This window comes from Physeter macrocephalus, unplaced genomic scaffold (assembly GCF_002837175.3).
Source record: "Physeter macrocephalus isolate SW-GA unplaced genomic scaffold, ASM283717v5 random_151, whole genome shotgun sequence".
In the NCBI taxonomy this organism is placed as follows: domain Eukaryota; kingdom Metazoa; phylum Chordata; class Mammalia; order Artiodactyla; family Physeteridae; genus Physeter; species Physeter macrocephalus.
This window is the reverse complement of record NW_021145437.1, coordinates 20,419-44,747: the sequence shown is the minus strand read 5'-3', so window position 1 is coordinate 44,747 and position 24,329 is coordinate 20,419. Positions and strand designations below refer to the sequence as shown.

Below are 24,329 nucleotides of genomic sequence, written 5' to 3'. Positions count from 1 at the left end.
AAGAGCTGTTAGGAGCATACAGGACGAGCAAACAGGCCCACAACTTATTCAGGGTACAGAGCCAGCCAGGGAGCAGTGGCTGGGCATCCAGCTCCAAGTCCAGCACTTTGTCTGCTCCACCAAGCTACTGTTCCCCCAAAAGGGACATGCCCAAAGCCAGCAGGAGGGAAAGGGGAGCCCTCACTGGGGCTGAAGAGCTCAGACTTGGCTGATTTCAGCTTCATTCCAGCTGGCCCTGCCTTCCTGTCCTGAGAGGAGGTTAAAGGAAGCTCTAAGGAGGAAAGATCAGGCTGCGGGGGAAGCAGGAGCTCCCCAAATCAACCCACACACCATCTCTCAATATTCCAGGGCTCCGTTAACTGCGGGGGCGGGGGACAACAAAGAGCAGGACCCGGCCCCTGCAGGGGAGAGGGCCCTGACCCTGCGTGGGAAGTGCGGCAGGCAGTGGGCCGGGAGAATACTGAGGGCTGGGCAGGCTGATCTCTGCCCCAAATCCCGCCTTCCATCGCCAGGCACACCTTGAGCATCCCAGCTCTGCTCCCTCACTCCTCTGAGCGCCTGTAGCATCTCATGCCCAAACCAATCTTTTAGTCCTTGGCTTATAAATCAGTTGACTTTCCATTATATGTCTATGTCCACGTCTCCAACTAGATCAAAATCTCCAAGGCAGGAGCTCGTGTCCTCCCTACCACGTGACAGCCAAGTCCATTTTTAGTGAAGAAAGAAGGTTATTTGGGAAGTGTCATTTCGGGCAAGGCCATGGTTTGTTTACAACAAAAGCTGGACAGTGGGTCCAAGCCTCGGGCCCTGGGACGTCTTCGGGCTTGTAACGTCACCGTCGCTGGCCGCTGCGGCGCTCCGCAGCCTGCGGGCAGGATGACGTCATCGTCGGAACCGGTGCAGACAAGCGCGCGCGGGAGGAATTAGCTTGGCTGGCGGTTGGCGGCGCCGGGAAAGAGAGGAGAAACCAATAGAGAGGCAGAAGCGGGGCGGGGTCTGCACTGCCAGGGCGGGGTGCCCAGCCCCCTTACGGACTGGCCCTGCCCCCTTACGGACTGGCCCCGCCCCACCGTGACAGACGCGAGCCAGCCAATCCGGGCCGGCTGCGGTGACGCGCAGCCTATCAGCGGCCAGGGCTCATCGGGCGCTTCCGCATTGCGAGCGCGTCCGGCCGGAGTTCGCAGGGGAGGGTGAGAGGGCGACGCGTTCCACGGTCACCCACGTTCATCCCACCCGGCTTGGCCGGTCTGTGGGGGGCCCGCCTTCTCCCTGGGGACCCGATGGCCTCGGAAGACCTGTCAGGGGCGCTGGCGGCCGTTCTGGGGGGCCGGGGGCTGCGCGTGCAGAGCTATGACTCGGGACCGGCCGGGGAGACGCCGGCGCAGGTGCGGCTGCGGAAGAACGTCTGTTACGTGGTGCTGGCCGTGTTCCTCAACGAGCAGGTGAGCGTCCGCCCGTCAGGCCCACCGCCCAGGCCTCCCGGGCTCGCAGGCAACCCCGGTGGGGACGGAGGACATACCGGCAACAGCCACCGCTTCCTGGTGTGTGGCTCTTCCCAGTTTTGCAAAGCACTCTCACAGTTACATCTGAGCCTTGTGCAGCCCAACCCTGCGATTGTCCCGATGTACAAAGAAAGAAACTGAGGCTCAGGAGCCTGCCTGTCCCATCCCTCTAGGCCTTAGTTCCTTGAGGCTATCTTACGCCTCTTCCTTTCCCCATAATCTAGCACAGTGCCCGCCGCGGAGTGGGCTCTCTTAAAGACCTGTCCAGTGCTTCAGAGACCTTCCGTGGGTCCCATGGGCAGTAACTGCACAACCTGCACTTACACTCAGGCCTTCTGACCCCCTGTGCTCTTTTTGCTGCTGATCCCTGTACAAGTTGCTGTGACAACAGCTGGAAGGGGCCGGAGCCATAGGTAGGAGTTGTACGGGGTGAGGGTTTGGGGTGTGTTTCAAAGTCTAGACTCCAGTGTGAGGACTGGCCACAAGCAGTTTATAAACCACAAGGGGAGGTGAGAGATATGCAGTGACTTATGCAGACATGAATCAGTGCAGGACACATGGCAGCCCTCGCTGGCAGGCCTAATCTCCAGCCCCTGAAGCAGCTCCCAGGAATCTTAGCCCCTTTCTGAAATGGAAACTTGAGTGCAAAGAGGGATGAATTGCAGAGGCAGCTGCAGTCCCCAGACACACAAGGGCCAGTCGCCTGGAGAGCACAGCAATTTCAGGGTGTCCTCCAGAATGTGGGTATTGAGCAGCTATATCTGAGGTTTGTTATGGACCCAGGGCAAGCAAAGGCTGCTGGCTGTGCTGCTCCCCAGTAGCTCCCATCCCGGCTTTGGTGGGTGAGGATCCTTTCTCTCCCCTCAGGATGAGGTGCTACTGATCCAGGAGGCCAAGAAGGAGTGCCGTGGGTCGTGGTACCTTCCCGCGGGGAGGATGGAGCCCAGGGAGACTATTGTGGAGGCGCTGCAGCGGGAGGTGAAGGAGGAGGCCGGGCTGCAGTGTGAGCCTTTGACGTTGCTGTCTGTGGAGGAGCGGGGCCCCTCCTGGATCCGCTTTGTGTTCCTCGCTCGCCCCACAGGTATGGCCCAGTGGTTGGCAGTGTGGGCAGAGGGCAGTTGACACCGTTTCCCCAGCTTGTCCTCAGGTGAGATGAGCCCCTGTTCTGGCTGGTACAAACCTGGCATCTCCAGATTCCAGCCTGAGGACTTGACTCGGGGCCTCCCCTGGGTCAGGGCTAGATGCCTGGGTGGCCCTTTACTCTGCCAGGCCCAGCACTTCCCTCAACATATACCTTTCCCCTACCCTGTCACCTACATCACCCCCAGGTGGAATTCTCAAGACTCCCAAGGAGGCAGATGCGGAGTCCCTGCAGGCTGGCTGGTACCCACGAACCTCGCTGCCCACCCCGCTGCGAGCCCACGACATTCTGCATCTGATAGAGCTAGCCGCCCAGTATCGCCAGCAAGCCAGGCACCCTCTCCTTCTGCCCCAAGAGCTTCCCTGCAGTCTCGTCTGCCAGCGGCTTGTAGCCACCTTTACCAGTGTCCAGACAGTGTGGGTGTTGGTGGGCACAGTGGGGATGCCTCACTTGCCCGTCACCGCCTGTGGCTTTGCTCCCGTAGAGCAGCGGGGTGGCATCAAGATGGCCGTCCTGCGTCTGCTACAGGAGTGTCTGACCCTGCACCACTTGGCAGTGGAGACCAAGGGGTTGCTTGGACTGCAGCACCTGGGCAAAGACCAAACCGATGGCATCTGCCTGAACGTGCTGGTGACGGTGGCTTTTCGGAATCCAGGTATCCAAAATGAGCCCCCGAAGGTTCGGGGTGAGAACTTCTTTTGGTGGAAGGTGGTGGAGGAAGACCTACAAAGCCAGCTCTTACAGAGGCTTCAGGAATCATCTGTTGTCCCAATCAACCGATAGGAGGCTGCCGTCAGTGGGCCAGGAGCTGGCTTCCCATGGGCAGTAGTTGTACAACCTGTGCTTACACTCAGGCCGTCTGACCCCCCTGTATGATGGCGTCTGTGCTTCAGAGGAGGCTTTGCCTCTGAGAGGCACAGGGGGTTGGTAGAGATCTTGTTGCATGGGGAGCAGGGCAGTTCTCCTGGTTTCCAGGGGGACTTCCATCTCTTATTGCCATGGAGCAGGTCCCTGCACTGCATCAGAAGGGACAGTGCCTTCAACCAAGCAAGGAGTCCAGAGTTCAAGGACCCAGTTGCCCTGAGGGCACAATGAGGGCCGGACTCCCTGAGGGGATGTGAGGACTTTCTGGACCTGAGGTGGCACCTCCTCATCGTTTTCTGTGCCCGCCTCAGTAAGGGCCTCATCCAGACTCTCAAGCACTTAGAACGTGGAAGGGGTGCTGGGGGAGGTCATTCCAAGGGAGTGGGTCCCTGGCTGAGTAAATAGGTGTTGCTTACTTTGCCTTCCTGTCTAAATGTCTCTGTGGGTTGGAAGTGAGCAGGAAAGGGGGGGCTGCCATCAAGAGAAGCTCCTTCCCTCATCCCACTGATACCACCCGGGCCTTCCCAGACAGCAGGCGACACTGCAGGTGACCGGCTGGCAGGCTTTCTTTGTCCACCACAGCCTGTCTTGGGCCCGCTGGGTCTCCTTCATCTGCCTGCCAGGTGGGCTGTGACTACATCCCCTCCAAGGTTTGAGCAGTGAGAAGGCCAGGAGAAGCTTCAGGTGGGCGAGGAGCTGTGAGAGCTGCCCCTGCCTCTCTCCCCCAGTCTCTTTCTCCCTGAGCTTCTCCGACATATCCCTCCCGACCTTGCTCTGTCCCCCAGGCTCCTGCCTCTGCCTTGGTACAACTCCAGCCCAAAGCCAGACCAAAACCCTCTTCATTTCCCCTCCGCTCAGCTGAATCATGGTAGGAATTATTTTTACAAAGAATTTTACTAAAGTTTAAGGGAAAACCAAAGGAAATGAGGAAAATATATCACGCTACTTACTGCTATACACTCATCACTAACATACAGGTTTTGTTCTGAGCAGGGAAATACTTGACTGGGTTTCCCTTCTGAAGTAACTCCACTCTGACACCGAAGGACCAGGATAACCTCAAAGACCCCCTTCCCTGCCTCTCTGGGCTGCCATCTTGTTTTTCTGGCCTCTGGGGCTGTGGTAGGAATACTCTTGTTCCCTCTAAAGACGGACATCTTCCAAATGAGGGAAACAAACCCTTTCATTCTGGTTTCCCTTCTCTCAGCGTCTGAGAGACCCACCGGTCCATATCCACATTGAAGGACAGTGATCTTCCATTATTTAGCGTATAGTAGTTTTCAACCCTGGGTGCCCATTAGAATCACCTGGAGAGCTTTATTTTTTTTTGTTGTTTTTTTTTGTGTTCTTTTTGTGGTACGCGGGCCTCTCACTGTCGTGGCCTCTCCCGTTGCGGAGCACAGGCTCCGGACACGCAGACTCAGCGGCCATGGCTCACGGGCCCAGCCGCTCCGCGGCACGTGGGATCTTCCCGGACCGGGGCACGAACCTGTGTCCCCTGCATCGGCAGGCGGACTCTCAACCACCGTGCCACCAGGGAAGCCCAGGAGAGCTTTAAAAACAACTGTGGGCCCACCCTCAGAGATGTGATTAACTGGTGGATGGCGGGATTGGAGCACTGATATTTTTAAAGGCAACCCACAAGGGGATGCTTTTAAAAAGCAATGAGGTGAAAGCCACGGATCAGGCCTCACTCTGCATCTTCATCTTCCCTGCCTTGGAGAACTCTTGGGGACCCCCCCTCAGAGGGTCACCACATGCATACACTTAGGGACAAGATTTTTTAAAATATCAGGCCCACTGTTCACCACTAAAGCAGTCATACCGCTCACAACATAAACACTAAAAAGGAGACTTGCATACAGATGCCTCAGGTGGCCCATTCCCTCGTGGTGTCTCCAGGGCTGCTGGCTCTCAGCTGTAGGCAAGCCGCGCAAAAATAGTGTTGCTTGGCCAAGAGAGGCTGGTTCCTGGTAGGTGCCAGGGAACATCAGATCTGCACTGCCAGAGCCTGTCTCTGTTTACCACTCCCCCTCTGGCCCCCACCACACACACACTGCCCCCCTACGCCCTTGTGCTGGAAAAGGAATTTAATTCGCTTTCCTTAGGAAGATGGGCCTGAATCAGCAATGGAACCCTGGGCAGGACAAAAAGGACGCAGAAGAACAGAGCAGCTGTGTCCACACCACCACACCATTTATTGCTGTGTTGTCTAGCACGGGACACCGTGCGAATGCCCAAGTGCATTGGGGAGCGGAGTGTCTGACTCCCGGACGCTCAAACGTTTTCTGAATCGAAGAGTCCAGACCCAATTCGCCCGCTGAGCTCTGCTCCCGTCCCACACCAACGCCCACGTGCGCACACACGCGTGCAGGCACGTGCACAGTGTCCTCCGGAGCAGCAGTTAAATCTTCCCCAGCTTGGAGGGATGCAGGAGAGGTAGAGGTTGTTGAGTTTCCTCCTCTTTCATGTCACCTCTTGGCAACCTGTGGACGGCTTCTAGAAGCAGCATGGGCAGAAAAATGAAGCGAGTGGGGCTCTGGCCTGCTCCTCCTTGCCCAGGAGTGAAGCCAGCAACTGCAGTTTGCTGTGAGGTAATGCCTGGCGCCGCCTGGGTGCTCCTGCAGGTTGAGACAGATTCGGGCCGGGTGGGGTGGCGGCCCCAGCCGTGGAGGTCATGCAGGGAGAACCACACCGTGACCGGCTGGCTGCCTGTGCCCCAGCCCCCCTCCCTGGCCAGGCCTTGGGGGGGCCCACGGTCCGGTGGGCATCTTGGCCTCACCCGGACCCAGAGCTTCCAGCACCGCTGGAATTGAATTCCATGGAGAACCCTGGCAGGATGTAAGGGCAAGGCCTGGCCTCCCCCGGTCTCTGAGCCCCTCTGCCCAGGTGTCGTGGACCTGCCAAGACAGGTTCAGAAGGCGCCAGAGAGAAACCAGCTGGAGCTGGAGCCTGGCATCTAGCCCCCTGGGCTCCCCAGGCCCTCTCCCACCCTGGCTGCAGTTGCATCAAGCTTCTCATAAGCGGCTGCCCCCACCTGGGCACGGAGCATGCTTTGGGCATTTGCCATGAGGCTGTTGAGAATTGTAGAACAGTCTCCAAGAGGGCTGAGCTGGAAGAGGGGCTTCCCCTGCTGTCCACTGCCGCTTCCCCAAGGGTTAAGCCAAGAAGGCAGGAGAGAAAACGTCAAGTCTAGGCAGCATCTATGGTACTTGGTGTGGCGGAGACAGGGTCGTGCCTGCATCTCTCTGGCCTGTGGTCCTGACCAGCCTCAGAGCTATCAGCTCACTCCCCCTCGTGCCCCTGGAATGAGTCTCAGGTCTTGGCCTTTGCCACAGATGGCCCACAGAGACAGGTGACAGGCACAGGACACATGAAGCTCTGGGTCTGGGGGCTCACCTCTCCGTCACCCAGCTCCCCAGAGAAGGCCCCGAGGACACCATGCTGCCCAGAAAGCCACCTCTTTTGCTTCTTGGCTTCTGATACCTCGGAGACCCACTCCTTGAAACCCAGTCTGGTGGAGCCAACAGGCCAAGGTCGTCTTGAGTTAACCCGAGAGTGGAAGCTCAGACCTCCACCCAGGCAGAGGTCCCTGGGATGTGAAGGAGACGGAGCCAAGCCCCCACCCCGGGAGGACAGTGGTGGCAGCAGTGCCAGGCGGGAGGCAGCTCTTGGGCAGAGGTGCCACGTTCCTCGTTCAGACGTGCCCTTCCGGGGGTTCGGAGAGGCGCAGGTGAGGACCATGTGGGGGGAACTTGACGAAAGCGATGGCAGCCAGCTCTTTGCAGAATTCCTCAAGGACTACCACGCCCTGGAGGAGGGTCTGGTGGTCCAGCCTGAAGGAGACAGCACGGCGGGGGTCACGGCTGGGAGGTGTGGGGAGCGTGCCAGCGTGGTAACCCAGTGTTTGTGGGGGATCACCCGGCAGCAGCCACCTCTGACTGTCTGTGAGGGACTACAGGCCTCAGCAACGGGCCCTCCTCTGTCCCCGGCCTGGCGCCTCCCCCACCCGGAAGCCCTAGCTTTCCCACCCCAGGGCTCTTCCTTGGGCACCCACTTCCCTCTGTTACTTACTGCTCCCCGGGGACCTGGCCCATCAGCTGCCTGCGCACCAGAAGCAGTTTGCCTGGGAACTGGGGCACCCTCTGAATTCTCTGCATCAAGTCCCCAATCACCTAGGGTGGGAACAAGAGGGGACTGAGGAGGAGACCAGTGACACTGCCGCAGGGTCCCTGGCTCTGTCGCACCATAGGAGGGGGGTGGTACCAGTGCTTTCCCCTGGCACTGGCAAGGGTGCCCACTCCTGCAGCCCCCAGCACCCCTGTCCTGTCCCCCCCCCCTTCCTGTCCTCAGCATTGGCATGCTCCCTCCGGCCTGGGCATCCTTACCCTGACGAGCACAGAGAACAGGCTCCGGCAGCCAGGGGCCAGGTTGATGTAGGGATCCAGGAGGTACTCGTGGATAAGGGGGTGGGGGAAGAGGGCGAGCCGGGACAAGACTGAGGTCACTTGCAGGTTCAGGCTGTACGGCTGTGGGGAGCACGGTGGACAAGCGAGGGTTGGCACAGGTGGTGAGCACTTCGGTGCCCCCCAGCCCCCAGCAAGGCACCTGGCCAGTGTGAACACGCGCGGGGGTTGGAGATGCATGTGATGTGTGTGTCATGGGTTCCCTGGGGCTGAGGACCAGGGCACGTCAGGGCGTGTGGAGCAGAGGCGAGACCGGGCTTCCCGCCTGGGGAAAGGTGGGGCTTGAGGGGGGTCATGGAGCCCGAAAAGATGACTGGACCCCCACAGCTGGGCCCTGCTCTCCTGAAGGACTCCAGAGGCCCTCGCCCTGTGGCAGGGGCCCAGCCCTGTCGGGCACCTGTTCTAGAATCCGGGACATGCGGTCGAACAGCATTCGGAGGAAGTGACCCTCAAAGAAAGGCCGTTCGGGCTCATGGGGGTCCAGGGGTGTGGGGGCCGGCGGCCATCCCCAGGGTGCCACTCGGGAGCTGCACTCCTGGAACTGAAACAGGAGGGGAGAGTTAAAAGAGGTGGACCCAGTGGTCAGGAGGCACCAGCAGACAGAGGGAGCCGTGCAGGCAGGTGGGGCTCGGGCACTTGGCCAGAGCTGGGAGCACCTCAGGCGGGAGATCGCAGAGGCAGAGGCAGAGTGTATTAACCCCACGCTCTGAGCGGTGAGAACGGGGCGCCGGCAGAGGCCTTGACACTCACCAGTCCGTAAGCATCGTGGACGTATGTGTCATATCCGGTCTCCTCCAGGAAAGCTGAGGTCTTGGCTTCCTCAGGAACGAGGCAGAGGAAACTGAGAGACAGGACCCTCGGTGTGGAGGTGCCCCCGCCTGGGCTGCCCTGCTCTCCCCGCTCCACCTCCATCCCCGAGGAAGCACTCTCCCGGCTGCACCCCATCAGGGCTGTGGCCAAAGACCGAACAAAACTCAGGTGGCTCAGACTTCCTGACCTGCTCCTACCTGTTGACAATCTCCGTCACCGCTGTTTTGCCGTCAGGGTTGGTGACGGGGGCAGGGGGAGGCTTCATGGAGGGTTGAAAGCCGGAGTCAAGGAAGCCATCTGTGAAGTAGGGGTCTTCCTCCAGATCTCTGTGCCAGGGTAGACAAGTGAGGCACCAGTGAACGCAGGAACTGGTGTGGGGTGCTGGGGGCCGGCGGCGGGGTGGGGGTGGGGGGTCCCGAACGGTCCGAGGCCTCCCCGAGGCGCTGAGTTTCACTTACAGGGTGTCCTCGTAGCTCTCGGGCTCAGGTGAGCCCCGGGCCACGTAAGGGCGGCCCTCGAGGTGGCACAGGATCAGGCTGTGGATGATCTGCTCGTGGGGCTTCTGGAGCAGCTCCTCAAACAGCCGCAGCGTGGCAATGCTGATCTGGGACAAGAAGCGGTCAGCAGGACACCCCTTCCCCACCCCGGCCTCTAGGGGTGCCTGGGAAGTGCTCACCCAGATAAGAGGAGTCCCCCTAGGAGGGGGTCACCTCCTCCAGCCGGGGACTAAGGTGGCAGGTTTTAAGGGGAGCAGATGGGTGTTGGCCCAGGAACCAGAAGTCTGGCTGGTCCCTGTCCCATTACTAATTTGAGGTGTGGTATCAGGCAAGCCCACTGGTTCCGAGGAGCCTTAGTTTCCATGTCTAAAAAATGGCCTGGAGCTGTCAGCTTCAAACAAGCCAAATGAATATAAAAGCATTTTGTAAGATAAAAAGTGCCATCACAAGTATGTGATCACAGAAAATTAACTGCATGACAAAAGCAGTTTGGCTACCAGTCACTGGGTCACTGCCTTTTTCTGCTTTTTTTTTTTTGTTTGGCTGGGGGTGGGGGTGGGGAGCTGGATTTCAATGGCCTCAAAGGTAGAACCACCTGGAAAGCTAATGCAAATGGGAAGAAGCTTCAGGAAGTCCCTTGGGCAGGGGTTGGGGGCCAGGGAGTGGTTAGAGAGGAGGGCCCGCCCGCCTCACCTCATCAGAGAGGTGGTCGCAGTGCCTGACGAGGTGGCCGCCCAGGGTGTGAGGGCTGTCCTCGGGGGCTGCAGGCTGCTGGTCCGTGCCCAGGAGGAAGGCCACGGCCTCCCGCAGCAGCGCAGGGGAGCGGAGCTGGCGCAGCATGGCTGTGAGCAGGGCGGTGGAGGTCAGGACGCTCTGTTCAGACCTATGGGGAGGGCGCGCTGAGCCAGGCGGGGCAGGCGAGACCAGAGTAAGAGCAGGGAGGGAAGGGGTGTAGGGGGCAGCACCCTTTCCTGGTTCCCTTGCACCTTCGGCGGGTATTTCTCTGCTCACACCCCACCCCTCCTGAGGTCCTAGAGTCCAAGGGTGGGAGGCCTTTGTCAGCCCACGTAGCTCTGAGCCACGAGCGTGTCAGGGGAACAGGCAAACATCAACGGACGGAGCCCACATACTCCCATGACTCTGGACAAGGAGGTCCCTGGTCTCAGGCGCAGGAAGGGGCTAGGTGGGGTGGGCGGTTTGCCCAGACTATGGCTACGCCCAAGGGAACTGCACAGAACTTACACATGCAGGAGATGGGGCTGCAGAGTCTCCACAAATAACTTCTCAGCCACAGACTTTGCCAAGGCATCCGAAACCACCTGGGCGCCAAAGAGCATGTCTTAAACACATTTTACCTCCGATCGACAATTTTCCACTGAGAAACAGCTGTGTCCTTGCACAGAGCCTAACAACAGGTAGAGGGTCTCTGCTGACCCCGGGCCCCACCCGGCTCCCAAGAGACCCCCTGGGGCCTTGAGGTAGAGAGCCACGAACAGAGCACCATGAAGCGGGGGACACCCAAGGAGAGCCCTACCATCGCCCACCCGGCTCACCGTGTGTGCCTCTGTGATGAGGTGGTCGCAGTAATCAAACCAGCCCAAAAAGGCAGCCAAGGTCTCCTTGCCAGGGAAGGAAGCCTCATCAGATGGGGCACTGGGTAACCTGAGGGAGAGCAAGGGAGGTTTGTGAGGCCTGCTTCAGGTACGTCCAGGAAGCTGGGCCCTTTTGCCCTCTGCCCTAGAACCTCTGTTGCTGGAGGTCAGTTCTACTGGGGGCTCTGAGGGCAGAAGCCAAAGTGATGCTTTCCTGGAAGGTGAGAAGGCCCTTGGGCATGGGCTGTAACCTCAGGAAGAGGGTGGCCAGCAGGGGTCCCCATCCCCCCTGGAAAGCAAGAAGAGCCGCTACCGGGAAGATGTCGGGCAGGGCTTCTAGCCACTGAAGATGCAGCCCAGCCTTCCCTGGCCAAGCGCCTACCTCCAGCTGATGCCCTCTAAAGCGGCAATGTCTGCGGGGTCCAGGAAGCTGGGCAGGGACTGGTACAGCTGGCAGAGGTGCTCGACGATGGCAGGGCAACAAGGGCTGCTCTGCACCAGGTAGGTGGCAGCTGCCTGGGAAGCCACGCTTACCAGGAGCAGCAGGTTCTCCTGGGCCTTCAGGGCCACCCGACCTTTCTAGGGGATAAGGGTACGACTTCAGTGACTGCGGCTGATCCCCCAGGTGCCCTCCCAGCAACTCACCCTCCCCATTCCTGCTCCCTGCGTCCGTCCCGGCAGCCGGCACCTTGCTCTTGCACAAGCCAATCAGCGAGGTGATGAGGTTGCTCTCCCCAGTTCTTCCCTCTGTCTCCTTGGTCTCAGCAGGCAGCTGGGTGCTCAAGGCCCGGGCCCCCCCGGCACCCCTGTCAGGAGCTTTGCTGTGGGGCTGCTCCTTGTCCTTGACGCCGGCTGCCTCTCTCGGCAGGGCGGTGGCTTCTTTGGATGCCTCCTTCCTACCGACGGTCTTTTTACCCTGCAAGGGAGGCTGCGTGAGGCCAGGCTGTGGTGCAGACCATGCCCCATGATGGCCCCTTGGGAATTCAGGGTGGGTGGCTTCAGCGTGGAGCTGGAGGGGAAGCTGCCTGAGCGCCTTCCCGGTACCCACTCCATCCTTCTGCTCCTTCAGAAGGGCCACAGGGGATTGCCCTGGGGTCTGGGCCCTCCCACTCCTGTTCCCCAGAGGCGCTCACTTCTAGAATATAGGTGAGCAGGGCTGGATCCTGCTGGATCTTGGAGCAGAGGACAGTGGTGAACTGCACCTCCTCCTTCTCTGTGAGGGATCCAGGAACTGTCCCACCAAGTCGGAGAAGTTTCTGGAAGCGGAGCAGGACAGAGACAGAGGGGAATGGGGTGGCAGGGAAGAGAAGGAAGAATGGGGTGGCAGAAAAAAAAACCTGTGCACGACCATGGGTTCAGACTCAAACTTGCGGCACGGGTCCTGATGGAGAAGCTGGATTTGGGGGCTTTCTTAGAGTCTCAGAGGGTGGTGTGTTTTTGTAGAGAAAGTTCCGGTGCTTTGAGACTGGCCTAGGACACGCCCTAGCTTTTCTTGAAAGCATAGGCCTCACCCCCAGACACCCCTTAGCTTCTGGGCCCCTCACCTGCACAGGCCTGTGGACGCTGAGGTAATGCAGGAGGGGATGCTGCACCTGGGCCAGAACCTTGCTGAAGAACTGGAGCACCTGCTGCCGCATGCCTGGCGGGTACTGCGAGTCGGGGGACAGAGTGCCTGTCAGTCAGGCGGCGAGGCCACGCCCCCGCCCGGACCGCTCCTCCCGTCACTGCGCAGAAGGGCTTTCTCCGCCAGCCTCCCTCCCTCACTCTTGGAAACTGGCCTCCTCTATGCTGCCAAGCCCGCTTCCTGCTTTTTTCCTTTTTGGCCGCACATGCGGGATCTTAGTTGCGACCAGGGATCCAACCGTGCCCCCTGCATCAGGAGCGCGGAGTCTTAACCACTGGACCGCCAGGGAAGCCCCGCCCCCTTCCTGCTTTATTTTCGTCCCTAACCTTGTCTTTATTGAACATACTGTACGTAGGCTCCTTTGATTATCCTGCCTCTCCCCACTAGAATTTTCGCCTGTTTCAATCACTCCCGGGTCCTCAGTGCCTAGGACACAGACGCACACGGCTGGTCCTCAGTGCATCTTTGATGAACGAACGCGGACTGAACGAAAGGAAAACATGTCCTTAACCCGGACGACAGCGAGGACACGCCACCAAAGCAAATAAGCAACGGCCCGAAGCCTCGGGGTGTTCTGAGACAGCCTCAGTGCCCCGCCCCCGGACACAGGCTCAGGTGGAAAGTTCCAGAGGCACGCGGGGTCCTGCCCACCTCAGCCTTGCCCAGCGTGCACAGGGTCTCCAGGATCTTGTGCTGCAGTAGGTACTCCAGACACGGCCCCGCCTCACCGGCCGCAGCCTGCTGCTTCTCCTCGTACACCAGGATGTCCAGCATCTGCTTCAGCCGCCAGGGAATATCTGTTTTCTTGGCCGGGGTGTTTTCATCTAATCAAGATTCAGGAAACAAGGCGAATGGGGTGAAGAGGGGTACTCTGGCTGGATGGGGTCAATCCCACAGGGCCTAGGGGGTGGAGGGTGGTGGAGGCCAAACTGGAGCAGGCCAGGTTAACACTTTTCTTCAAAGACCAGAGGAAAGGGAGGTTTACAGTTGATGCCTCTCTAGTTAAAAAGACAAAAGACCTCCTAGATGAAGCCCAGGATACAGCCCTCTGACGGAGCATGTGTGCAGGCCCCAGCACTTTATGAGAGGAAAGCAGCATTTTTTCTCTGAACCCTGGGGCCTACAGAAGGACACCTGCTAGGGCTTCAGGTCTGCTCTGGGCCTGAGTGAGAAGCTATGGGCTCAGGAGTCTCTGTTATATTATTTAGAAGCCATCTTCGATCAGCTTCCTAACAGATAACCTCCTGAGGCCTGTTTATGTCTCTTTTACACTCAAGGAAGGCAATACTCTATTTTTTTTTTTTTACAAAGAAAAAAAAAATCCATGCATGACCATGGGTTCAGACTCAAACTCACTGCACAGTGCCCAGGTCCTGATGGAGAAGCTGATTAGTGGGGTTTTCTTAGTCAGTCACAGAGGGTAGAGTATTTTTATAAAGAAAGTTTTGGTACTTTGGGACTGGCCTTGGAGCACCCCCTAGCTTTTCTTGAAAGCATAGGCTTTTAAGCAGGGCAGCTCACCTCGCTCACCCCTGCATCTTCGGTCCAGGGACCAGTCTGGAAATTAACGGATTGGGCCCAGGTGAAGCCCCAGGTGGACCCAAGGCAGTTCTAGAGCTTTTCCTAGTCTCTGGTAGCTTGGGGCTCCCTGTCAAGAGATCTTCAGTCTAAAAGATGCAAACTTCCAGATGTAAAATAAGTCCTGGGGATGTACTGTACAGTATGGTGACTATAGTTAATAATATTGTACTGTATATTTACAAGTTGCTGACAGAGAAGATCTTAAAAGTTCTCATCACAAGAAAAAAACTGTAGCTACGTGTGGTGACAGATGTTAACTAGACTTATTGTGGTGATCATTTCTCTGTATTTCCATATACTGAATCAATATATTCAATTGATTATAACAATTATATTGGGTTGGCCAAAAAGTTCGTTCGGGTTTTCCATAAGATGCTACAAAAACCCAAACGAACTTTTTGGCCAACCTAATATGTCCATTATATCTCAGTTAAAAAAAAAAAAAAAGGGATCTTCAGTCTAAAGCAATCGTTCTTAACTGGGGGTGATTTTGCCCCTGCTCCCCAGGATATTTTTTTGGCCAACCTAATATGTCCATTATATCTCAGTTAAAAAAAAAAAAAAAAAGGGATCTTCAGTCTAAAGCAATCGTTCTTAACTGGGGGTGATTTTGCCCCTGCTCCCCAGGATATTTGGCAATGTTTGGAGAGCCATTTATGGTTATCACAATGGGGAAGGGGTGCTACTGGCATTTAGTGCGTAGAGGTCAGAGTTGCTGCTAAACATACAGTCTACCCCCCCCCCAGCCCCCTACAACAAAGAATGATACAGTCCAGGTGTCACCAGTGCCAAGACTGAGGAACCTGGTCTAACAGAACACTCAGAGGGTCCCTCAGAGTGTCCAAAGGCCACTTTTAATTTCTTGGGTTGGCTCAGGCTGGAAATAAAGCCTTTAGGAAAGGTGTAGGCTGGAATCAAACCCCAGTCTGAACTCCAGGAGGCAGAAGGCTAGGGATGCAGGAAAGGTTACCTGGCAACCACTGCATCTCCACCAATCCCAGCATACTGACTACAAAGCAGCCAATGAGACGCTGCCCCCTCAGTGAGTGATCCTGATGGGCCCAGATGACCCAAGGCTTTGGCTTTTTAGAGTGTCAGCTTGGGGAGAAGGACCAGGTGTGCTACATGCCTTGCCAGGTCTCTACAAGAGAAATGCCCTGTAAGTTGGCTCACGGAAAAGAAGAATTTATTCCATTTCTTTTCTTTAATCAGTAAGCCCTAGGCACAGGGCCCAGGCACTTGGGGAATGAAGGCCTGGACATTCTGCCCAACTGGAAGCTGGGGGCAAGTGGCATTCAACCTCTGGGTTGCAGAGTCAGGCCAGTGAGACCTCAGCCTCCCTGTCCCCACTCCTACCTCACACAGGTCCCCTCCCAGAAGGTCAGGGTGGGGCAGCCCCCACTCTGAACTCGTGAGCAGCGGTGTCACCTTCCTCAGGACGCCTGCATCTCTGAGCTGCAGGGTGACTCCACCCACACCTTCCTCCCTGCTCCCTCCAGGGATCCCTGCGCGGGAGGAGACCAGGCCCCACCTGTGCTTTCAATGTAGTAGTTCGTGATGCCCTTCCAGTGTTCCACGAAGGCCTCCAGCAGGTCAATGCTGGGCTCCCGCTGTGGAGAGAGCAGACACAACCTAAGTGGTCGCCACCGGCACTCACCAGAAAGGACATTCCACCATCTGCTACGTGTCGGATGGGTGCTAGGCCCTGGAGGAGGCACCGTGATCCTGGGTTCTCAAATTGAATAGTTACACATTTTCTCCAGGACATTTGCACATTGTCTCCATATCTGCCAACAATCTCCTGGTTCTTCTCCTCAGACCCCCTCTCCCTCCTGGAAATGCTGTGACATGAGCACATGTCATGATTCTATATCCCCTGTCCCAGAGCAGCTAAGACTGATGGTAGGGGAAACAGACACAGAAACAGATCATTTCTATATATCGTGGTTATGCTACAACAGAGGTACATAGAGGGAAACAGGAGAGCACCCCCAAAACAACAAAATCAAAATGATACAGATGGAAAATGTGGCAAAGACAAAGCTTTCAGGTCCCTCTTGGTCTGAGAGTCTGAAAATCCGGGTTGAAGGCCACGACAGCTCAGTTCAGCCAGATGGGTAACGTTAGCAGAATATTAAGAAAGTGCCTTACTTATAATGTGCTGCATCTTTTGTCCACGGCTGCAGGCTGTGCAGCCCTAGCTCCACTCCGCTCTGCTCCCGTCCACATCTCCTCTGACTCCTTCGATCACCCCAGGGGGAATTCGGATCTGCTGTGAGCAACCCCCGAACCTCCCCCCTTTCCCAAAGTGCTCTCTCCATTTCCATGCCCCAGCTGGAACTAACTTGAACTGGTAACAACCAGTTCCCCTAAAAACTTCTCCAAAAAAGCGCATTTCTTCTCTTTTCTTGCAGGGTAAATTTTCGCAGGAGAAAAACATCTAGTCCCTACCTACATCCCTACCTCTTGGTCTTTGCTCCGGCCACTCCTCTGTCCAGGAGGCCCCGTATCCCCCTATACCTGTCTAGGTCCTAGCAGTCCCCAGTGAGGTCCAGCTCAGGGCCACCACCCCCACAAAGCCATCTCTGCGGTCCCCAGACGCATCTCTAAATTCACGCTTTCCTGCACCACGGGACGGGGTGTCTCCTCCTTCCATAACTCACTCAGTAGGTATCTGTTGAGTGCCTACCATGTACAAGACACCACGCCCGATGTTACAAGCCATACAAGGCTGTCTAAGAGCCAGTCCTCCAGAAACATGCCGTGGAGGAGAAGAGAATATAAACCACGCTGAATAACTCAACTACTGAAGTAGTGTGAGAACACAGGAGAGGTGGAGAATGACCTTCGGGCAAAGAGGGGTCACTTCCAACAAATGGAACAAAGAGGCTTTACTGAGGTCATGCCGGAACTAAAACCTGAAGAACTGGGTCTGATTTCAACAATTAGAGAAATAGGAGAGACATTTCCTGCAGAAGGAACTTTGCAAAGCATGTCCAGGCCAAGGATGGATTGATGAATGTGTGGGGCCTTGAACTTCTTGGCCAAACCAAGAAGTCCGATTTTATTTTTAATTGTTTAAATTTTTTCTTGTTTTGCAGGCAGCCGGGTGCAGGTCAGTGACATCGGAACTGTGTGAGGAAGAGTCATCTGGCGGGTGTGTAGGAGACGGACACAGGATGAATGCTTAGCAGACCATTATGACAAGAGGAGGAAGCAATCACACTGAATCAGAGGCCTTGAAGTATTCCCCCGGCCTTGGCGGCCCAGGCAGTCTTGTCTTCTCTCAAAGTTCGCTGTGGGGACCACGACTCTTACAGGAGTGGCACCTCGCACAGTCGTTCCAAACACACTGTCCATATGGAGTGACTGCATCTTATCACGTTCTACGTGATGCTATTACTGTTGGGTGAGCAGTCATCTCTCCAGGAGACTGTGAGCTCCCTGGGGGCCAGAGTTCTGTTTCTGCCTGCCCCTAAAGGGCTCTGCATAGAGTGATTACTCATTGATATTTACTAAATATCTCAGCAAACTCCTTCAGCCCCTTCCATAGTTCCTTGTCTCTGGGAAACCCCTCTGACCACGCTACAGTCATCACAGAAGCCTGTGATGGGGTCTCGTCTAGCCTTAAAATTCATTTACAGTCTCCTAAAGCCTTAAGCTGGACTTAAATCAAAAAACCACAATCCAGGGACTTCCCTGGTGGCACAGTGGTTAAGAATCCGTCTGCCAATGCAGGGGACACGAGTTTGAGCCCTGGTCGTGGAAGATCCCACGTGCCGCAGAGCAACTAAGCCCGTGTGCCACAACTACTGACCCTGTGCTCTAGAGCCCGCGAGCCACAACTACTGAAACCCGTGTGCCACAACTACTGAAGCCCACGCACCTAGAGCTGGTGCTCCGCAACAAGAGAAGACACCGCAATGAGAAGCACGTGCACCGCCAACGAAGAGTAGCCCCCGCTCGCCACAACAAAGACCCAACGCAGCCAAAAATAAAAAAAAAAATAAATAAATAAAATCCAGCAAGAAAAGGAGAAACAGGAGAACAAAGGTTAGCCAAAACAGACCGTTAGAGCTAAGAAAGCAGGGGGGTAATCTTTACCTGAATCTGTTATTAGCTACTGTAACTCCAGCCCAAGGAAGCTGCACGAAATGATTAATTTTAAAAGATAATATTATATTTACAAATAACGCTAAAGATTGCTATTCTATTTTGTCAGAAGAGGGCAGGAAGGAGCACTCTTCTTCCTTAACTAGGAGTCAAGCAACTTGCTGGGGGTTTTAACCTGGTGACCCAGCCCTGGGAAGACCTATGCTCAAGCTTGGGGGTGGGAGGGAGAGGGGTCCCCATCTCTTCTGATGGTCGCACAGGGCCAGCCAAATTTCCAGGGCATCATCTATATGTTGTATACTGAGGGGCCTAAGATCACCTGCCTAAAAATATCCCCCTTGACCAGCAATACTCCTGCAGCCACTGACACTGAAATTTCCACATAGGAAGCATTAGAAATTCACTTCTCAGGGCTGGGGTCCTGTCTATCCAGTCCACCCACCTTGTGTATGGAGCCTTCCCAGAGAGGTATGAAGGAGTGTCAGATTACTTTCTAAAATGACAGCTATTTTGATTGGGGGCAGGGAGGAGAGATCATTTTGGAACCCCCTCCTGAGGCGCGATGGCTGGGGGCTCCTGAACATCAGCGAGGGCAGGGCTGGGGCAGGTGGGAGAGGAGAAGGCAGAGGCTTTGCACTTTCTTCACAAGTTTGCTTAAGGCTGAGACTGTTTTCACTCATTAACAAGCTCTGATTTGGTGTGTGTGTTGGGGAGGAAGGGGATGGAACCCAAGGGTGTTTCTCCTGAGAACATGTGATACACTCAACTGATCAATTAGGGGGAGGGTTTATACTGTGAGACAAAAGAATTGTTAACTTTACAGGCAGAATCTTGGCAGGGTTGCTTTAACTGGAGGGCATCCCGCCTACCCTATTTTAAACGGCATTTTTATCTCGATCAATGAAGAGAACAGCCGCCAAGGGCGCCTCTCACCAGCCTCAACCCCAACAGGAAATGGCAGAAACACACACTCCTCGTCCCCGCTGGCTGCCCCAGGCCGCACCGCAGCTGGCCTCTCCTGACTCAAGGTCAGTGGGGCTCGGGCTGGCCTGGTGTTGAGACAGCATTCTGGAAACTGCGCTTGTACCCTGCAGACGGCTGTTTCCTGGGCTAGGCGACTCCCGCCCCCCCCCGCCACCCCCGGACTGTATCTGTACCCTTCCTGGGGACTTGGCCAGTCCGGGGCCTGCACTTCCCAAGTCCAAGGTGAGAGGGCAGACTACGCCTGAGTGTGGTCTTGGAAGCGGCCGAGGGCTCGGAACCAGGGTAAGGGGCAGGCAGCTATTTTTTAAGGCCGGGTGACCAGATAGGGAGGAGCGTGGGGGAGGAGGAAGGCCCCAAGCTGAGGGAGGGGCCTTGGGGGGAATTTTGGGAAGAAACTATTGGGTGACTAGGGATCACTCGGCACAGAGGAGTTTGGGAATTGGGAGAGACTCGGGGAGCAGGAGAAATAAACAGGAAACAATCCGGGGAGAAGGGTTAGGGGCCGGAGCGACCTGGAGAGGAGCTGGGAACACGCGCGATCCGGAAAGAAGCCACTGGAAGGGGGGAGCGCTGCGCGGGAGGGGCGCGGCGGGGGAGCGAGGAGGCCCGGGAAGGGGCACCACGGCCCGGGTGGGGGGTCCCTTCCTGGAGGCGGCCCGCGACCTCCGCCCGCGCGCCGGCCGGCTCCTCCCCCGGGCCCGCGCCCGCCCTTCCGGCCCAGGCCCCACGCGCCCCAGCGTCCCCGGCCTCACCGCCCCCACGGCCTCCTGCAGCAGCGCCCCGAGCCGGCTCAGCATGACGGCGGCCAGGCTCCCGGCTCCCGGTTCCCGGGCAGCGGCGGCGGCGGCGGCGGCGGCAGCAGCGGCGGCGGTGGAGCTCCCGGGCGCAGGCGGCGACCCGGAGGCGCGGCGAGGGAGGCGGGGCCCCGGCCGCCCCGCCCCGCAGCCCCCGCCCGGCCTAGCCCGGGGTCGGAGAGGAGGCCGGCAGCCAATGTGGCCGGGCCGGGCAGCGAGGAAGGGCCCCGGGGTCGGGGACGCCGGCAGCCGGGGCAGCGGAGGGGCAGGGTCAAGTCCGCCGGGGCCTCTTGGGGAACCAGGAGGCAGCGAGCGAACTACCCTTAGAGAAGGGCGAGTGGAACCAGACAGGTTTTTCCCATGAGGGATGAGAAGGTTTGTGGGTTCTGGAAGTCTCTAGACTTTCCTCGTGGGACCCCGTAATGCCTTAGCCTCCCATCATACGACGTCGCGGGTCAGCAGAAATACATTTTGAACAGCTGACGGCCATGTGCTCAGGAAGAATTTCTTTCCATTCCTGGGGGAATGGGGGCGTGGAGCGGGGGGATAGGGAATGGGCTTTGAACTGGCAGAGCTGGCTGCTAGAAAGCCCCCTCCCCAAGGTCCCAGCTTTTGACATTCCGGAAAACCCTGCTCTGGTTGAGGGTTCTGCCTGTGTAATTCTTGGCCATAATTTTCCCAGTGTGTCCGCTCCAGCGCGCGCGCGCGCACACACACACACACACACACACACACACACACACACACACGAGACACACCTGTTTCTTTCCTTGATGCGTCTAGAAGGCACGGGGCCAGCGTGACTTCTTTCCCCCGCCCCTGTCCAGCACAGTAGCCACTGGCCATTTATGGCTATGAAGCTGAAACGGGCTAGTCCTAATTGACATGTGCTGAAAACATGTCAGACAAAGGAAAGAATGTAAAATAGTCACTAATGATGTTTTGTGTTGATTACAAGTTGAAACGTAATCTATTAGATAAATTGAGTTAACCAAATATAAAAATTAATTTCACCTGTTGCTTGTTACTTTAAGTGGATCCAGTGCTGGTCCAGAGGTCCTGCAGAGGAAGTCACACTGGCCTCGTTTTGCCCTTCTAGACGCACCAAGGAGAGAAACAGAAAAGGTGGGTCTCCAGTGTCGGGGACACACTGGGAAGGTTACACCCAAGAGTTCAACAGGCAGAACCCTCAACCAGAGCAGGGTTTCCCCGAATGTCGAAAGCTGGGACCTTAGGGAGGGGGCTTTCTAGCAGCCAGCTCTGCCAGTTCAAAGCCCATTCCCCATCTCCCTGCTCCCATCTTGCACCTCTACCCCCCGGGAATGGAAAGAGATTCTTCCTGAGGATAGGGCTGACATCTGTTCAAAATGTGTTCCTGCTGACCCCTGACACCATCTGATGAGAGGGTGAGGCACCAGGGGTCCCATGAGGGAAGGTGGGTAGCCCCTCTCACAGATCTGAGGACCTGGAGCTGTGGGGTACTGGGGCTTCACTGCACTGGCCCTGCCTTTGGGGCCCCTTTCACCAGGGGGACTAAGGCCCAGGAGGCAACGCCTGCCCAGAGTTGGCCATGTGCTGTGCGGTGGAGCCTGCAGTCCAGACCGAGTCACGGGGGAGGCCAGGGTTCGGCTGAGCTAGTATTTGGATCTCAGTCCTCTGGCAGCTGCTGAGGGAAAATAGATGTTTCAAACAGCTCGTCTACAATTGGTCCCAGGTGAGGAGCCTATGGGAAATGAGAGGAGGCTTTTAGGCCAAAAAGTATAAGAACAAAGGGAAGAAACAAGCCTATTTTGTGTATCAAGAAGCAATCTAGGGGACTTCCCTTGCGGTCCAGTGGTTCGATCCCTTCCCTGGTCGGGGAACTAAGATCCCGCATGCTGCACGGCGTGGCCAAAAAAAATTTTTTTAATTAAAAAAAAAAGCAGTCGAGTCAGTCCAACACTGTTCTTCTCTGGGTCTTCTTCCTCATAGGTAAAGGAAGCAGGCTGGATGGATTAAATCTACTTGTTTTCCTTCAAGATATTTCAAGGAACTGTAGAATGCAGGGGAAGTGTATAAGAAATTCATAACCTATTATTTGGTTTAACTTTCAAAATTTTATTTCAAAAGCTCTAATAAAAGTCAGTGGACATACTTGTATATATGATAGAGCCCACCGATGTATTTAAATTCTGCTGCCAGTTTAGCTCATTGGGAAGAAGATGTTTGAATAAACCCTTCCCTCCTGTCAGCATAAATGAAGGTAGAAGGCTGTTGCAGAATGAACAGTTTGAAAGAGCAAGGCACTAAGCCCAGATTCAAAGAGGTGGGACTTAGCTGCTGCCGCAATGTGAGGAGTGTGACCGTTCACATCTGCATGCATTTTTAAACCACCGCAACTTTGTAACTACTTATCTGTGTGAATCAGAATTCTCTCCTACCGTGCAACCAAATACAAGAATAAATTAGATCCTGTGCTTGGTGAAAGGGCAGCTGTCATGTACAACCCTTAACTTAAAATTTTTATATCCATCAAATAGCTTCCTTGTTCTCATTGATTGATTTCATTAATAATTAACTATAAAATTCAACTTACAGGGAATTCCCCGGCGGTCCAGTGGTTAGGATTCCGTGCCTCCACTGCAAGGGCCACAGGTTCTATCCCTGGTCAGGGAACTAAGATCCCGCATGCCGCGTGGCGTGGCCAAAAAAATAAATAAATAAAATCAACTTATAAATGTATTCTAATTACTAATAGTAAGATCTAATTTTTAAAAAGATTGACTACTAAAAAGGTTTGGAAACCAATGGACTAAATAATCACCAAGGTTTTATTTTAGGACAGACCTCCACTTTGAGCCTCTCTAAATTCTCAGGAACTTCAGATCCTTTAGGACTTCGAGAAGAGTCTGCTCGCACCACAAACATTTTCCAGTGCACTGTGATCAAACACTCCTCACACCCCTTGGTGCTCAAGAGCCTGGGAGCTCCGTGGACAGGGGGGTGCTGGCCTCGTCACCCCTGTTTCCCTCGTGCCAGAACGGGATAAGCCTTCCAAACTTTTGCTGAACACCTAATCCTGGGTACGTGTGTGTGGGTACCATTCCTGTGTCTATACTGGGAATGACCCAGGTTAGCAGTGAAGAAACTGGGATGTGTGTTTCCAGTCTGCAATCATTACTTGCTTGTAGCTTCAGGCTTGTGAAATGTCTCTATTCCACAATCTTCTCATTCCCGAGAAGGATGAAAACAACCTGTGCCGTTGACCTCGCAAGTTTGTTAAGACGATCAATGTTGTGCATGTAGCAGAACTCCTACAGTTTAATCATTCACACTTGAGCAGTTCTTACCCACTTTGCTTTTGTTTCAGCCAAAGGGGCTAGAAACTTGTCCAAGGGCAGGAGAGTTGATTCAGGTGCCAGGTCCAGTCTTGGGTTCACACGCAGGGCCCCCTCCAACTCACCGGGTCCTCTGGACTGCATACCTCTTCAGGTGCCCAAACTCAGGTTCTGTTCCCCCCAGGGTGAGCCTGCCCCATCCCCGCCAGTCCTCACAGCCAAAGTCCTCCTGATCTTCCAATCCAGTCTTTACCCCCTCCACCCACTTCAGCAGGCCCGTTCCATGTCTACTTCCCCTGGCCGGTCCTGCCAGGTCATCCAGGACCAAGTTACCCCTTCTCCCTCGGCCTCCACTTGACCCTTGCTCCTGCTAGATTTCCCCCATCATTTCTCCACCCCTTAGTTTTCCCCGCCTGACCCTCGACTATCAGCTCACTGCCCACTCCTACACAGTTGACCTTTACTGGGTGTTTGGCCTCCCCATTGAACTGTGAGTATCATAGACCTGGAGGGGTACAACCATGTCAGCTGTTGATGAGCTTGACAGCCAAGGGGGTGCGTTTAGGGGCTCAGTGAAGGGCAGAGCCTCTTCTCCCAGCTGGCTCTATATTCATGCTCCAGAGTGTGAGTTTCTGTCCCCTCATCCATGTCACCACTGCACAGCCCCTGAAGGAGAGGAGGCAGACAGGACCTGCTAGACTGCCCCCGCTTTTCTGGCCCAGGGATGGGGGAGGGTAAGATGTGTGCCATCGCTCTCCCTCCTCCAACTCTGTGTGCCCCGCCATTGGAATCCTCGCTCCGTGGCTTTTCTCAGCCTGGCATCACCTGTCCCTCTCACTCGGATCTGGTGGCTCATAAAGAACAAATAGATTTGGGGCCCCGATGCAACCTTTTAATTCCAAGCAGAGTCCCCCTCCCCCAGCATTATCACACACACACGGTGGAAAGGGATGTCGGGGTCTGGGCAGGAACAAAACCCAGACCCCGGCAAAAATATATATATATAATTATATACACGTGTATTTGGAGAGAAGAAAAGCTGGG

At 55.9% G+C, this 24,329-nt stretch overlaps 2 protein-coding genes and 1 long non-coding RNA gene across 6 annotated transcripts; 2 read left to right on the top strand and 1 right to left on the bottom strand.

Annotated features, from left to right (window-relative positions):
• Positions 1-732: 732 nt before the first annotated feature.
• Positions 733-18,174, top strand: NUDT18 (nudix hydrolase 18). 3 transcript variants are annotated; one of them, XM_028484254.2, is made up of 5 exons: positions 733-1,442; positions 2,370-2,583; positions 2,831-3,298; positions 4,293-4,375; positions 17,179-18,174. In XM_028484254.2, exons 1-4 carry the CDS (start codon positions 1,281-1,283, stop codon positions 4,367-4,369), a joined length of 921 nt encoding a protein of 306 aa, XP_028340055.1. In that variant the 5' UTR covers positions 733-1,280; the 3' UTR covers positions 4,370-4,375; positions 17,179-18,174. The 3 variants fall into 3 exon arrangements, with proteins under 3 accessions (XP_028340055.1, XP_028340056.1, XP_007126352.1); XM_028484255.2 differs by lacking the exon at positions 4,293-4,375 and having other exon boundaries at positions 735-1,442; XM_007126290.3 differs by lacking the exons at positions 4,293-4,375; positions 17,179-18,174 and having other exon boundaries at positions 736-1,442; positions 2,831-3,912.
• On the bottom strand, positions 7,079-20,051 carry FHIP2B (FHF complex subunit HOOK interacting protein 2B). Its single transcript, XM_024130852.3, has 17 exons — positions 19,927-20,051; positions 15,609-15,687; positions 13,148-13,320; positions 12,417-12,521; positions 12,006-12,128; positions 11,561-11,788; positions 11,255-11,451; positions 10,834-10,942; positions 10,523-10,599; positions 9,974-10,163; positions 9,242-9,387; positions 8,981-9,109; positions 8,724-8,814; positions 8,371-8,514; positions 7,896-8,036; positions 7,582-7,682; positions 7,079-7,343 (listed from the first exon to the last, which is right to left on the bottom strand). The coding sequence occupies exons 1-17, from the start codon at positions 19,969-19,971 to the stop codon at positions 7,205-7,207; spliced, it is 2,217 nt and encodes a 738-aa protein (XP_023986620.1). The 5' UTR covers positions 19,972-20,051; the 3' UTR covers positions 7,079-7,204.
• LOC112066741 (uncharacterized) lies at positions 18,232-24,055 on the top strand. Of its 2 annotated transcripts, none has more exons than XR_008616563.1 (3): positions 18,232-19,456; positions 21,003-21,093; positions 22,824-24,055. It is a non-coding gene; the product is annotated as an uncharacterized lncRNA (long non-coding RNA). The 2 variants fall into 2 exon arrangements; XR_003678268.2 differs by lacking the exon at positions 22,824-24,055 and adding an exon at positions 21,940-22,781.
• The last annotated feature ends 274 nt before the right edge of the window (positions 24,056-24,329 follow it).